Here is a 15,169-nt window from a genome sequence, read left to right on the forward strand (position 1 = left end):
ATCACAGCGTAAGGTAGCGTGAGGGTTTATGTGTTCAAAGCCTGCTCGAGAAAGGCAAAACTGGTGTTTTAGGGATGTAGCTCAACTCTTTAGCTCAAAGCTTCCCGACATTTCAGTTTTAGCAATTTATTATTATTATTGAATAAGACAAAGATACTACTGTGCACCCTTAACTTCACATTAGCATAGGGTTTTTGTCATTATATTTCAGTCATATATAGTTGCAGTTGATGTAGTAATTAGCGTAGTTAATTAAAACCACAGAGGCTTTATGATTCCAAAGTACATACTCCTTCATGTATTATGTATTATAAAGGAATATAGATTATGATTGTTCTTTGAGGTGTTTAGAGGATGTTGTGGGTTGCTTTCTTGGTGTGTTTGTCTGCATTTTGACTGATTACATAACGGTTGTGGTAATTTTAAGTTAGTGATAGAAGATAGGTGTGTCTTCCTCTTACATCTTCTGTCTCATGCTATATAGATATAACCATTTTAGTCTGTTTGCTGTTCTGTCTTATTTTAATGGCTTCTAAAATACTAAGATATGTTATAAAACAAACTTGTATTTGGCGTCTTTTTACTGTTGTACACATACTGCAGCAAGAGATAATCTAAATGATGACTTAATAGGACTATATGACGTGATATGACTACATAGACCAAATATTATATATTCTAAAATAGATAATTATATAATACGTAATTATATGATATATAGTATATGTTATATGTATTATATAATATGATTACATAGGCCAAATATTATATATAGCCCACCTACGACACTTCCAAAGTTTTTCTCTTCCACCATTTCTTCTGTGTTTCTTCCTCTGCACAGTCTAGGCTAAGCTATTCAAGTCTGCTCCATATCGGTTCTTTTTGCTTCTGCTTCCGACTGTTCTGCCTCTTGGCCATTTCCAAGACTTTGTGCACCCTTTCTGTGTTTCCTATATTTCAAGATTTATGTTTAGATTCAGAACTGATCTCTGAAAATATTTTTAAGGAAAGTGGTAAGGAGGTTTGCTTCGCCCTTCTGAGATGCCTCCAAGAATGTGCAGAGCATTCTCATGAGGTTTTTTTCTTTCTCCTGTCCTGCCAGTGTCCAAATAATTTGGGTACCTGTTGATCCTTATTCTAATGTGAAGACTAAAGCTTTGAAGCTTGTAAGAGTGGGTCCTCTGAGTTTAAAATGAGCAAGTAAAAATGGGATATGCCTATCTCTGTTCTGTTTAATACTCTGTTCAGTATTATTTTCTTGAGGGAACAGTGCTGCATCATGCACTCCGCATGGTCACTCTGAAGTAGTTAATACCTCTCTGGAGTCCCATAAGAGTGATGATGAAACCAAATAGGCTAAGTAAACTGTGCTGCGCAGTGTTACCCACTTGGATCATGAATCATGGGAGAAATCGCTGTATTGTTCTGTATGCTACCTTTAATGTTTTTTCACAGAAAACCCATGTTTGGCTTATTGATTTATAGGTGCCATACTTGTGCTTTTTGCAGAATGCAGATAAACCTGTATCTTCCACTACTTGAAAAGCTGACTTAAAGGAGGTTTTCAACCTTATTTTTGGAGCTGTGTTGTGTCTACATTTTCTTTGCTATGGCTTTTTCAATTGAAGTCCTTTACTATTGCATTTTAAAATTGAAAACTGAAGGACAGTAATATATCATTATTTAGTAGGATTTAATTTGCAACTTCAGAAGGACCTTAATGGATGAACTCTTGAAAGCATGTGGTATAGAAGACAAATTCTGGTGTCACTGCAAACGATAAAATTATTGCAAAGAGGAAAATGTTAGTGATGTAAATAAGCATTTGGAAGTTAAGTAGAAATTTTTAATTTCTAATCGTATGTTCTACCACTATACACCAAATATCAGTGAATGGTACATGGAATCTTGTCCTAGATAAATTTTGCATGCTATACTTTTGAGTATAAGAAATGAACTTTAAAGGATGGTTGATTTGAAATTTCACTTAGCTCTTGTTTTAAAAGGTACGGAAGATGAAACAGGCTCAGTGATGCAATATCCTACGCAGTATATTAATCAAGATCCTTATCTGCATCAAGATGATGATCAGCAACAAGGATGGGTTTCTTGGGCCTGGTCTTTTGTTCCTGCCATTGTGAGTTATGATGATGAAGAGAACAGTTCTGGTGGAATCGATGATGGAACAATGCTCCATCAGCAGAAATCTCAGTCCCTCAAGGATCCTATTATTTCAGTCGGATTCTACTGTACAAAGGCAACAGTGACATTTAAGGCAAGTATTTGTGTCATATTTGAGTTCATTGGTTTGTTGTGAAAGTGCGTGAAGACTGTATGAATGTATTTACTGTTTGATTTGAGACAAGGGACATTACATGGATGGAATAACAAAAAAAATGGGGGGCGGTGAATATCGAAAGTTCACATCACATCATAATTAGGTGGTTTGGTTTGCTATTTGAGGTAGAATTTAACTGCAAACATTTAATCTTAAAGGGGAGAAGGGAAACCAGTTAATATACTTGGATGAATATTTTTGAGGGAGGGAAGCTTAAGAGGATTTTTGTGAAAGCTTATTGCAGTGCTCTATCCATCTATCGCTTGTATAAATGTATTTTATAATAAAAGAGTTTTAGCTTGGTAGAGCTTGTTCATGAATGCTGGAGCAATTTATTTCCTTTGTTTTCCTTTTTTCCTTACAATATGTGCAAATGTGAATTCAATTGAAATTTATTTTGAAATTATTATTCTTATTTGCTCTAATCAAATTTCTAAGTAGTTGTTGGGTTTTTCTGATACTTTGTGTTTGCAGAAGGGAATATAGAGTTAGAACAAGATACTGAAATACACTGACAGAAATCAGAAATCCAGGTTCTGATTTTGTAAAATACTTTTAATACATGCCCTTGAGGCATTTGGATGAAGTGCAATGATTTCATAACCCTTAGATAATGTTTGTGCCTGCTTTATACACTCAGTATCATCAGAACCTCCTGTCATTTTGCCTGTTTGGCTTGCCAACTGTGCAAAAGTTATTGCTTTGAGCGGCTCCATGGCTACTTTCTCTTAGCTATTTTTGTTTGGTGGCATAGCAGAGCATTTAGCTGCTCAGCAGCTGGCAGAAAGGATGAAGCAAGTGACTTTGACAGTTGCAAGTATTCTGTTCATGTTTGAAGTCTTTAGTCTCCTGGCAAACTTGGTTGCAAAATTTGAGGATATGAAGCATCAGCAAACATTCAGTAATGTTCTTTTGTCAACCTGCTTCAGCCTTCATTGAAAAAAAAGGCTAAAAATAAATGATGTAGAATATTTCTTCTGCCTTTAATTAAACCTCTGGGACACCACTAAAAAAAAAACCCTCAAAATTCTCATTATCATGGTTCAGATTGGACTTTCTTTTGTGCTTTGTCATAAAGTATTAGTTTTATGTACTCTTTCCGCACGTGAGAAAACTTGTTAAAACAATAGGAACATGTTTTTTGAACAGAAGTTGCTGGATTGGGCTTTCCTAATGTTTCTTTGGCAAGCTTGTGCATTTTATATTAGGAAATGATAAAAACTGCTTAAAATATAACATCTTTAATTCTATAAATTTTAAATGTGAAGTATGACACGAATATGGTGACAGTTAGGAGGAAAACAGAATTCATTGTTCTACTTGCATGTAAAGAATGTATGGAATTAATTTGTGGTTCATATTTTGGTTAAAAAATAAGGTCAAGTTTCTGCATTAGCATTCTGAACAGTTGATATCATTCCAGCTAAAAATCATGCCAAATTAAATGTTGCATTTTCTAATAATGGTGAAAATGATTCTTGTAATGTCTGAGTTCTTTTAATCAATTAATTGCTTTTCCTCTGCAATAATTGCATACAGCTGAAGGGTGATCAGTGATTTTTTTAAATCCAATTTTCATGGACATTTGGATTACAAAATTTTACTTTGAAACAACAACCATGTGTATCAAGTATCAAAAATAATAATGAGAGCTTGTGGATATTTTATATAAAAATTAGAACTATTTAAGCTGTTCAACATAAAAATAAAAGTTTTTTTTAATGCAAAAGAGTCTTGAATATTTTGTCCCTCTCTGTCTTCTCCCTTTCTTTTAGCTCCAGGTTATATGCTTTTTAAGCACAGAGTATGTGTATTAGCACTTTAAATTTTTATATTGTAATCATGCAAGAAATATGAATGCATGTTTCTCTGAATTGCCATGACAAGAAACAAAAATAAGTATGATTGCAATTCAAAACATTTCCTTAATATTGTCATGGTGTTTAATTTTTTTGCTGGGAAGAATAAATAATATATTTATGGATTTTTACAGCAATTTACAAACTAATTTGATACCACGTTAATAACGTAGCTGCATATCTGTTTCATCTTTTCACATAGTTTCTCCTTAGATAAGCAAACTAAAAGTTCTGTAGTGGATTTAAAACTTTTTGTTATGGCATACTTCAACCAGAAGTTGAATATAAGAAGTTCTAATATGGATAATGTGTTACAGCTGTTGAACTGCACCTGTTTCCTGCTTGTTAATAAATTTTGGCCATAGTTTAATTTGTCCTCATCATTTCTGTATATTAATGACATTACTGCTGCTTAATACTAATACTGACTTTTATAAAGTGTTTATCCTATTGTTTTGTAGCTTACTGAAACGCAAGCTGAAAGTAGTTATTATAGCCCTCAGAAAGTAAAATCCAAAGAAGTTATATGCTGGGAACAAGAAGGAACCACAGTTGAGGTAATTTTTTGTTGACATTTTTTTATTATTATTATTCATTGTAAATACTGCAGTAAATAATTTCTAAGACAAAATATTTTGAATTACTTCATTAGTGATTTTCATGTTCTGCTATATTAGATGTGTTTATATTTAATAATCACACAGGTAGGAGGAAGGGGTTACTTTGGTGTCTGACCACCATAGCACTAGAAATTTAGAGATTTTGTATACATCCTGTTTGATTAACTTGCTGTTCATTTAAACTCTAAAGATATAAATGTGAACATATTCTAGTTCACTTTTTTCATCTTTTCTGTTTCTCATGGACTGGAATTCTTCAAAATACCACATTTTTTTCCCCACTAGGTCCTTATGAAAGGTGAACGTTTCTTTGATTGCCAAATAGGTTTTGTTGGCTGCCAAGCCATGTGCCTTAAAGGAATTATGGGAATTAAAGACTTCGAAGAAAACATGAACAGGAATGATGAAGTGAGTATTAGTTGACTTGTTGAATACAGCAGTGCTGCTATGCTTTATTAAAATATTTATGTGCAAGAATTGGAAAAGCTGTTGTTATCAACTGTTGAATAAGTTTTTCAGATGTATCACTGGAATATAGAACTCAATGCCTTATCCTTAGGGTTGAGAAGAAGACAAACATCTAAGAGTGAGAAGCTGTGAAAAATAAGACTTTTTTTTTGACAACCGCTCTTACCCCCTGTTATTATATATGTTTTCATACTTTGATTCTGTATAGGAAATTAAAACACAGTTAAAATTTTTTGAAAGTACTTAAATCAGCAGAAGTTCAGAGGGGAAGAAATAGGAATGTGATACACTAAGGGTAATAGAGGTGTAACTCAAATAGTGAACAAGTATGTTTCATCATTTTTCAATAGCATTGATGGTGTGAAGTGAAAAAGAGTATTAATTACTGTATTTTAGGTAGAAGCAAACTTAAATTGCTTAGTGAGACAAACCCAGGTATTCATATGAACTACTGTTAAAAAAAAACAGTGAACTGATGGATGAAATTGTAAATTTAATAGTAGGGATTTTTAGTTGAGCTATAGATAAAGCAGTGCCATATTGTAGTGGAGAACTACATTTAAGCAAAATCAGCTAGCTGCAGACCTTTTAGCATGATATTAGTTCCCTGTAAATTCTTAGAAAGTATTTTAAGAAGAAAAATCAAGAACATCAAAAACAGTATAAAGCAAACGTAGATGAAGGTAAAAGATACTGTTATTTGGAAAATGGTCAAATACTGTGATATGGTTTGTTGGGTCACGTTCTTGTACTGTCCCTGTGAGAGCAGTATGGCTTGTCATCCATTCTCAAGTGTTTGTACACAAATACACGAAGCAGAAAAAATGAAGAAGTAGGTGTCCTTACGTAGCTGTAGAACATGATATTGTTGGGAATACAGAAGTGTGGTGGGATGCAATATACAACTGGTATGCTGCAACCAGTAGTTAAAGGGTTTGCCAGAAGAACAGTCTGGGGAGACAAGGATAAGCCATCTGTAGGAGATGCTCTGCTGGCCTTGTTACAGACAAGGAAGACCTGGTAAGGGATTTGACGGTGAATGGCAGCCTTGCCTGCAGGAACTATGAGACTGTGAAGTTTAAAATTGTGAGTGAAGTGAGCAAGATGAATAGTAGATTGGTGTCCTTTGGATTTAGAAGAGCAGGTTTTGGCAGGATCCTGTGGAATAGTGCTCTAATGGGCAAAGAGACTTAAGAAACCTGGTTGAGTTTCAAGGACAGCGTTCTTTAAGCACAAGAAGCTCATTCTGATGTGCAAAAAAAATAAGAAAGTATGGCAGAAGTCCAGCATGGATGAACAAAAAAACTCCTGACAGTACTAAAATATGAATAAAATATGAAGCATATCTTAAACTGCAGCATGCAAAAACTGCAGAAGAGGAACCCATTTCCTGGTGGTGGGCTGTGCTTACATGGCCGAGTAGCTAGCTGCCTGAAGAAAAACTAATAACCATATTCAGGACGTGTGTTGACTTTAGCAAGGCCTTTGAAACAATCTCCCACACAGTTCTTACTCCTAAATCAGTGAGATACTGATTGGGTAGGTTGGGTGAAAAAGTGTCTGGACCACAGTGCTCAAAAGAGGTATGAAGTCCGACTGGTGTCTGCCTGCTTACTTGTGGCATCCTTCAGGGATCTGTACTAAGCCTATACTGTTTAACATCCTTTCTAAAGACTGGAAGAGGTTCCTTCCAACTTAAATTGTACAATGTTTCTATGGGCCTCCGTTTGTACACTTTGTGTGATTTTGCAGTCTGTCTGAGTTGTTCTTCCAGTTATATTTTGTGTTACTATTCTTCTTCAGAATTTTTCTGGTTGTCAGGAGGGGAGTTGTTTCTCCTCTTCTCTTTTGCCACATGCTGCGATGTATGTCCTGATTTCTGGGAGGATTTTCCCCACTGGTCCTTTGGGAAGCTCTGGATATTGGCTGTGTTGCTGTGTACTGGTGCTTGTACTGGAAATTAGTTTCCTCAGTTGTGTTTTTACAACTCTCCCCCTGGCCCTCCCCTTGTTGTGAGTGCCCAGGACCCTCTCTCCCTTTTTCTTTTCATTCCTGTCAAGTCTGGTGGCTCCTTCAGTTGACCCCCTCATCTCCTTTCTCTGTTAGCCTGTTGTGTTGGTTTAATCGAAGGAGTGTGGCTGGGAGGGCAGATGTGTCCTTATGAACTAGTGTTGCTAGATAGCCGAACCACTGCGTCCCTGGTTCAATACTCTTGTTTAAGGGTAATTGCTTAAATTTTGAATTGTGGTTGGTGGGTGAGTGAATGAATTTCTTGAAGATTCATTGATAAAGGACTTTGGGGCATTGCCCTTTTTTCCATTTCCTGCTACCCTTTAGGGTGGGAATTCAAGAAAATCTCTGCTTTTGTAGAAGCAATGATGTTGACACTGCTTCACCTGTTCTCTCTCTGTACTGGTACAGCTGGGACATCTTGCTTTTCATACATGTTCCAGCTTTGTTTCGTGTGGTCAAGAATAGATGGTTGGCAAAAATTGATCTCACATGTATTCCCTGTTGGAAGGAATAACTCTTGGTAGTAAGGTTGTGTTGATTTTAGAAGGGCAGAGGATTTAGGATGTGGAGAATAAGGCATGTAAAACCCCAGGTGAAGGAAGAGGAATGTTCAAGTAGTAAGTGGGTCATACATTGAAATAACTACTTATTGTGAATAGAATAGATGAAGTGTCTGAAAGGCATTGGTCAGTCAGAGAAATGGACTGTGGAGTGACAAGATTGCATATAGCTGAAAGGATGGAGCGCATTTCAGAGCAACAATGATCTAAATTTAATTTTTTGTTAAAACAAAACTAGTATGTGTTTTGTATTATTAGTTGTATACTATTAGCCCAGGCTGTTTTTATTAACTTGAAAATGGGGTGGGAGTGGACAGGAACATCAGCATTACTTAAAATGATTTTAATTATCTTACCTTCTTTCATGATGAAATATGTGACTGGAGCAGAGGTGCCCTCTTTAATATTCTCTTGAGGGATTGACATCATGTCATTATTGTGTTACAACAGAATTGAAACTGCTCTGTTAACTTGACTTTTTTTTCCCTCCCTTGCCTTATTATTATGTTTGACTACTTGATGAAGGAGGCCTACTTCTTTAATTGTGGAGAAAATCTGAGTGCAAAAGGGATGACATACCTTACCAATTCACTATTTGATTACAGAAGTCCAGAAAATAATAGTATTCGTGCAGAATTTATATTGGATGCAGCTCATCATAAGGTCAGAGAATTACTTTTTTTCTTTTAAAAATATTTTCTAATGCTCTCTAATGAATTTCTAATGATTTTTGGATGCGTACTCTTAGAAGACTGATTTACTTACTTAGTCATGTTTGACTGAATCTTACTTTGCAGATGGCCAAAAAATGATAAACCTATTTGTGTTCAAAAAAAAAAAAGGCAACAAAAACATGTCCGAAAGAAACCTCAAAACCCCTCCTATCCTGAAAGCTAAATCTAATGCCATTGTTTTCAAAAATGCTAACTACAAAACATCCACAGAGGAAAAAAAACACAAAGATATGACAGAAATGCTAGCAAAAGGTCAAGCTTACTGACGTGTACTTGTTTGAACCAAACAAATAATTAGTTTGTGGTCTTCAAACTGAGAAAGTCTTTCCTGGAAAACAGATCTGGCAACTCGTTAATTTTATTGTCAGTGAGTGCCATATTCGTAGATACTGTATTCTTATGTATTATTCTTATATTTTTCTACTTAGAAGGAGTCTTGCTAATTCTGCCTTTGATAGAGACTTTTCAGTCACAAATAGTCTGTGTTGTAACTTGTGCAGTAAAACTTTATTCCCTGACTGCGATTTTTAAAGACTGTATGCAGTGACCAAGGTGGTCCTTTCCAGGTGTGTTCATAGGTGCTGTTAAGTGCTCTCTGTAATTGTACTGGCAAAGCCATTTACAATTTCAAATATATCTATTTTCTTTTAAATTTTATTATTTTCACCTTTTTAGTACTACTGACGAAGTCTAACCATGAAGACTCCCTTAAAAAAGTGAAATTAATTAGTAAAATGACAAGCACTCATATTCAAACTTTATCCATAGTTCTAAGATTTACTTGAGCTGCCTTCTATGCTTTTATGATTTGCCTATTGTTTGGCAAGTAGGGAAGCAAATTTGATGTGTAGTAATGGAATAGCTTACATATAAATCCCAGTGCTCAGATTACTACTGTTTGAAGATAAAAACACCATATTCCGTAAAAAATGAGAATAAATGAGCTTCAGTTTTGGATGTAGTTAATTAGGCAGATATGTTGGATGTAAGAGGTCAAGTGAAGAATATTTACTCCATTAAAGGTACTAATTAACTAGATGTTATTGATGAATTGGTCAGCGTGTCTGCTGGAATTATGGATGTGCCTTTGTGTGGCCTCAAATAGAAGTTACATTACCTATCGGAAAGGTGAATTCTTTGGGATAACCTCTGTCCTTTGTTTTGATAAGCCTTTCCGTGTGTTGATGCACAAATCCAAACACGAATATATCTCTCTCATACCAGCCTATCAGTTGGTAATCTCAAGATTCTTTCCTTATACAACATTTTCTTTGTTTGCTTTGCTTTGTTGGTAGGAGACGTACACAGAGATAGCTGGAATGCAGAGGTTTGGGGCTTTCTACATGGATTACTTGTACACAATGGAAAGCACTGGTGGCAAAGGTACCTTTTTTCTTTGTTTACCCTGTTAAATAATAGAAACAAAGACTCTTCAGACTGAGCTGGTCCTTGACCAGCTGTCCTCTAACTTACCTTAGATTTGCCATCAGGTTCATAGTTTCATCTTCATCAATGTGTTTAGCTGTTTTGTTTGTTGTTTATTTATTGACGTTCTTCTTTTTTTCTGCCTAAGTAATTGAGATGATATTTTTCATAGTGGCTAAACTGAAAATAATTTTCATGTAGCAGTGGTAAAGTTCATGAAGTATGATGTCTTTTTAAAAAGTTACTATTATTACTGACTTTGGAAAATAAATGTTTTGAGAAATTCTGGAATTATGTTGATCATCCACATGATACAGAAGATGAAGAGTACTCTCATTTTCTCCTGTGAAGAAAATGCAAGGAAGAGAGAACTATACCTTTAGAATTACTCATCTGAAAATATAGGGGAAGGTGGCATTTATGGTTGCAGAGAAGATGTTGGGGAGAAATAATCTTTAAATATAAATATCCCAAGTATTTTTGTAAGCAAATACTAGTCTAAACGATGCAAACCCAGGTATTTGCTAATTTTAAGTCATTTTTGAGATTTCTATCAATTACCCTCTAAATCTGAGGCAATACAGTGGGTTCGATGCAGTGTGTCTACTTTTGTGTCACAAAAAAAAAAAAACAGAATAAAGGAGTTTATATGTCAATAAGTAATATATGTGTATGTATATATATATATATACACACATATATCTGTGTATATAGATATTCTTAAAATGAATTGCAGTGTGATTCCCTCACCCTTGGGGAAATTGTCATCTACAGCTGGTGTTGTGCAGTCCTACTGACTAATGTGTTCTTCCCCACCTGTGTACTTATTACCATGAACACCATCTCTATGGATGTCTGGGAACTTCTGGCTGTTTCGTGACTAAACTTTTATTTGTTCTTGCTACCTAGCCCAATTCATCAGAATGTTTTTTGCTCATTTTTGTCTGTATTTATCTTCCGAGAGAAGTCTGAGGTCTTAATGCTTTTGATTTTGGGGTTTATTAGACATTAAATATAAAAGGAGTAGGAAAGAAATTTCCAATTTGGTTAGAGGATGGATCATGCGAAGCTTGCAAACAGAAATAAGTGATGGCATTGCTTTCAATAGTTGAGGGATAGACTAGGTAATTTAACAGTTCTTTCCCAGCCCTGAGGCTTTCCTGTCTGGTTACCATGCGTGTGATTTAAAGCTGAGAAAATATACATGAAGTCAAGCTTCTACTGCAGTGTATTTCTGTTTTTAATAAAGAAATAACCACTTACATGCACGCAATACTTTTATGTAGAGAAGTTGAAGACCAGGATAAACCTCATCTCTTTTTTGACTTTTGGTATTGAAATTTGTATATGCGTAGATATTTGATTATGAGGAAAATTTGATTATGTGTAATATTTTGCCTTGTTTTTCTGAACACTCAAGGAATCTTACAACATAACTATTCCTGACTGTAACTAACTCTTTTCAGAAATTGCTCAACTCAAAAGCACTTATTTTTAGCTCAAGGCCAGACTACTTTCTTCTCCTCAGTTTCTTTTCTGTTTCTTTCAGTTTCCTTTCTCAGGGGCTTGACGTGTATTTTCTTCATCAGTCACTAGGAAAACACCTCACAACATGTAGTTTGGCTTCCTATCAAGCCTTCCTGGGTGCTTTTATTTCATTGTTATTCCTATAATTTCAGCTATATGACCACATAAAGGAATAGGATAGTTAATTTTATATTAATAGTTTAAATAGTGGCTGTATGTATAGAATTAAGAATTTTAAACCCTAAATTTTCAAATACATTTGTTTCTCAGAAAAGTAGATGAAATTTTGTGTTAGTTATTTTCTAGCTAATTTTCCACATAGAACATCAAGTAGGTAATTAATAAATAGAACATGAACAAGTAGGTGTAAATTATCTCATTTAAAATGAATATATAGATATTTCAGAATTCTGATAGCAATATAAATCTTACATTTCTAATATATGGTGTTTAAACTTTTAAACAAATACTTTTTTATATACTTTAATATTTCTATTTGACATTAAGTATGTTTTTAGTTACAATCAGTGCATGCCATTTTTCCCCTAAAAAAAACAACACAGCTTACATTATAGGGAGGCAGTTACTGTGATTGTAAGATTTTTATCTATCTAGGCATTTTTGGTTTGACACCTTCTTTGCCCCTTTAACCTTTTCTGAAGCATACAATTACTGATTAAACCACAAGTACCTCCTGGATAACATTAACCTCAGGAGTTTCATCTGTCACTTATAGAAATGTATTAATGACTTTTAGTATTTTGAATAAAAACAAGATAGTGAGTCATGTACAGTAGTTTTATTTTGAGTTTCTTCCTGTCTTTCCCCTCTAACTGCATGTTTCTATTTTTTGCTTTGCATTTCAATATTTTGCTGAAATGTTGCGTAGTATATCAGTTTCATTGATTACTGATTTGCATGACCTACAGACCTAACGGAGTGTAATTTTGAAGTTGCTTTGTTTATAATGCGTATCTATCCATTTTGGTGGCGTGTTTATTTTGCAGCGCTCTGATTTTAAGCTTTTTGTCAACTAGAATTAGTCAAAAGGTTTATGGAGGGGCTGAATACCCAGTGATTGGTAACCTGATTTTCCTTTATGCATCTGTGAAGTTTAAAAAGTAACCTGTAAGCACTGACTTCTATAGAACTGATGGAATTTCTACTCTCATTCTTTTTGCACTTAGTTATAATTAAGTGTAACTTTTCCATAAATTGGTTTGTATAAATTCCGTCACTTCAGCATATTATCCATACACACAGGTACATGTAAGTGAGTTTTTTAATTGAAAAACTAGGCTATTATTACTTTTCAAGGCTTTTGGCATTGTTTTTTGTGTTACGTTTAGATTTTTTGAACTTCCTGATAGTGTTCAAGATAGAATCAGAAGGAATGCTGACAAAAAATATTTTTTTCAAAAAGATTTTTTTTCTTATTTGTTAAATGGTTTGAAAATCCATTTAATCTTGATGCTTATTTTGTCAGACTGTTGATTTGTCATGGTTTGCAAGACATTCAATATTTAGTGCTTGTACCAGAACAGTGAAGACACTTCCAAATTGATGAGTTATAAGAGAAAAAAAGTGAAATTTTGCAAAATAATTGTTTGAGGGGTGAAGGTATTTTTTATTTTTTTTACAAGCCATATGCAACAGGAAAACTTAAGTGTCTGATATTTGCTTAATTTAACTGAAGAATTTCAAATAAAATATGTTAAGAGAAATGTAAGCATACTGTTTTATAGTTGACAGATGGCCTGTATACACTGAGTGTGTAAATTTGCTCTACTTCATTATCCTACATTTATATCAGAAAAATGATAGTTCTTCTTCAATTGGTATACTAGTAGCTATTTTGAACACAAAGGTTATAGATCTTTTGATGCAGAGACTTAACAACCCTTTTATCCCTGCGGTGGTCCTTCTAAAAAATTGTCTGAGACACGATGATTAAAGAAGTTTTCATTCTCCCTGCCCATGCTTTACCTCGTCACTGAATGGAAGGAAGGGTTTATCTTCAATTGTCAGTCTGGTTTAAAAAGTGTTGAACAGCACAGCTGTCACTGGCACCTGGGGTTAAGTTTCCACAAAAAGTTTGGATATTGTTAAAGAATCCCAAGCTTGAAAGATACAAACATAATAAAAAGGTCCCTCATTGACTAGGTTATACTGTGTGTGCTGTTGAGGCAAAATCTTGTCTTGTTTGTTCAACATCGGACAGGTATAGTCTTTGTTTAAATAATATGTTAAGACAGTCATAATATATTAATGTGTTCAGTTTGCATTGTTGTATTTTCTGTATGCTAAGTCTGTGATCACAGGATTTGAAACAAAAGTAGCTGACAAAGCTATAATTTTGTTATGTCTGGTTGTTTGGTGTAATTTGTTATTATTTATACAACTTCTTGTAGTTTCTGGGAATCAGCAAGACCTTTCTTCAGTCAAGAATGAAGATTTTGGAAATGTTCAGGAGATGTCTACGAAAAGCCTCATTGTGGGTCCACTCAATCTCCGATTGGATAGCAGTGCTGTACACCGGATAATGAAAATGATAGTGTGCGCTCTGGAACACGAATACGAGCCATATAGCAGAACTAAGCCAGGTTTGCATGTTGCCTGCCTATATGCATGTTGTATATACACATATACATATGTTGCCTCTATGCATGTTGCATATACACAAATACACAGAATTAAAGCAGACTAACTTCAATGCTTCTGAAATTGCAAATTCCAAATAGTTAAACTTTAAATTTGCCAGTCCAAAGAGCAAAATTTTAAATAAAAATGAAACACTGTGGTATCCCCATCAATGCTTGTGATACCTCTAACACAGTTTCAGACAATCTGAAGCCATTTGATTCAAATCTCTTGTGTGGAGGGCTTATTTCATTGACAACTTGAGCTTATTTTTGGAGTCTTAAGAGAGGAAAAAATGCATTTATTTGTTTCGAATAATACTTATACAGGGAAGAAAATGAATTGAAGCAAACTATGCTAAAACTGTTAGGATGAGTTTCTTGCATGAAACTGAGAAAAAGCTGTACAGTTTTCTCACATCCAAACCTTGGATTTCAAAGTGAGGACAATGCTGTTACCATTGCATTTAACCTTCGGTAGAACCAGTTTATAATAAAACGCTGATTATTACATGTATTAAATATGAAGGGGCAAAAAAAAACGTGCTTTCTACTTTTTGCTAGTTCCTAACTGTTTCTGAAAAAGCCACTGTTGGAGATAGGTATTTTAGTCAGACTTATGTAATCTTGGTTTATTTTAGATCTCATGGATGGAAATAGAACTATGCCAAGCTCAGAAGAAGTAGCATCATTGGAGGAATACATTCCCACTCGACTCACAACATTCACCATTCTTAAGTGTACAATTATAATCCCTGTGGCAGAATTCAATTTACTAGACCACTTGATGCCCGTAATAATGGGTGGGAAGGTATGTACTTGCCAATGCTTACTCAGCTGTTTATATCGGCATGTGCTATTTCATAGAATTATTAAGGCTAAGATATATGAAGTTGTAGCATCAAACACATACTGCCTTAATAATAGGCCTAGGTGCATCTCTACTTTTTCATCTTTGACTGTTGTCTTCATGAGAAATACTGAAA

At 34.6% G+C, this 15,169-nt stretch overlaps 1 protein-coding gene across 1 annotated transcript in view; it reads left to right on the forward strand.

Annotated features, from left to right (window-relative positions):
- VPS13B (vacuolar protein sorting 13 homolog B) overlaps nt 1-15,169 on the forward strand; it is a 476,457-nt gene that overhangs the window by 66,501 nt on the left and 394,787 nt on the right. The window contains exons 8-14 of the mRNA XM_035546369.2: nt 2,007-2,275; nt 4,659-4,754; nt 5,103-5,225; nt 8,384-8,521; nt 9,888-9,975; nt 13,956-14,147; nt 14,825-14,994. Of these exons, the coding sequence (XP_035402262.1) occupies nt 2,007-2,275; nt 4,659-4,754; nt 5,103-5,225; nt 8,384-8,521; nt 9,888-9,975; nt 13,956-14,147; nt 14,825-14,994 (1,076 nt within the window). The remainder of the gene's footprint in view (nt 1-2,006; nt 2,276-4,658; nt 4,755-5,102; nt 5,226-8,383; nt 8,522-9,887; nt 9,976-13,955; nt 14,148-14,824; nt 14,995-15,169) is intronic.

This window comes from Cygnus atratus, chromosome 2 (assembly GCF_013377495.2).
Source record: "Cygnus atratus isolate AKBS03 ecotype Queensland, Australia chromosome 2, CAtr_DNAZoo_HiC_assembly, whole genome shotgun sequence".
In the NCBI taxonomy this organism is placed as follows: Eukaryota; Metazoa; Chordata; class Aves; order Anseriformes; family Anatidae; genus Cygnus; species Cygnus atratus.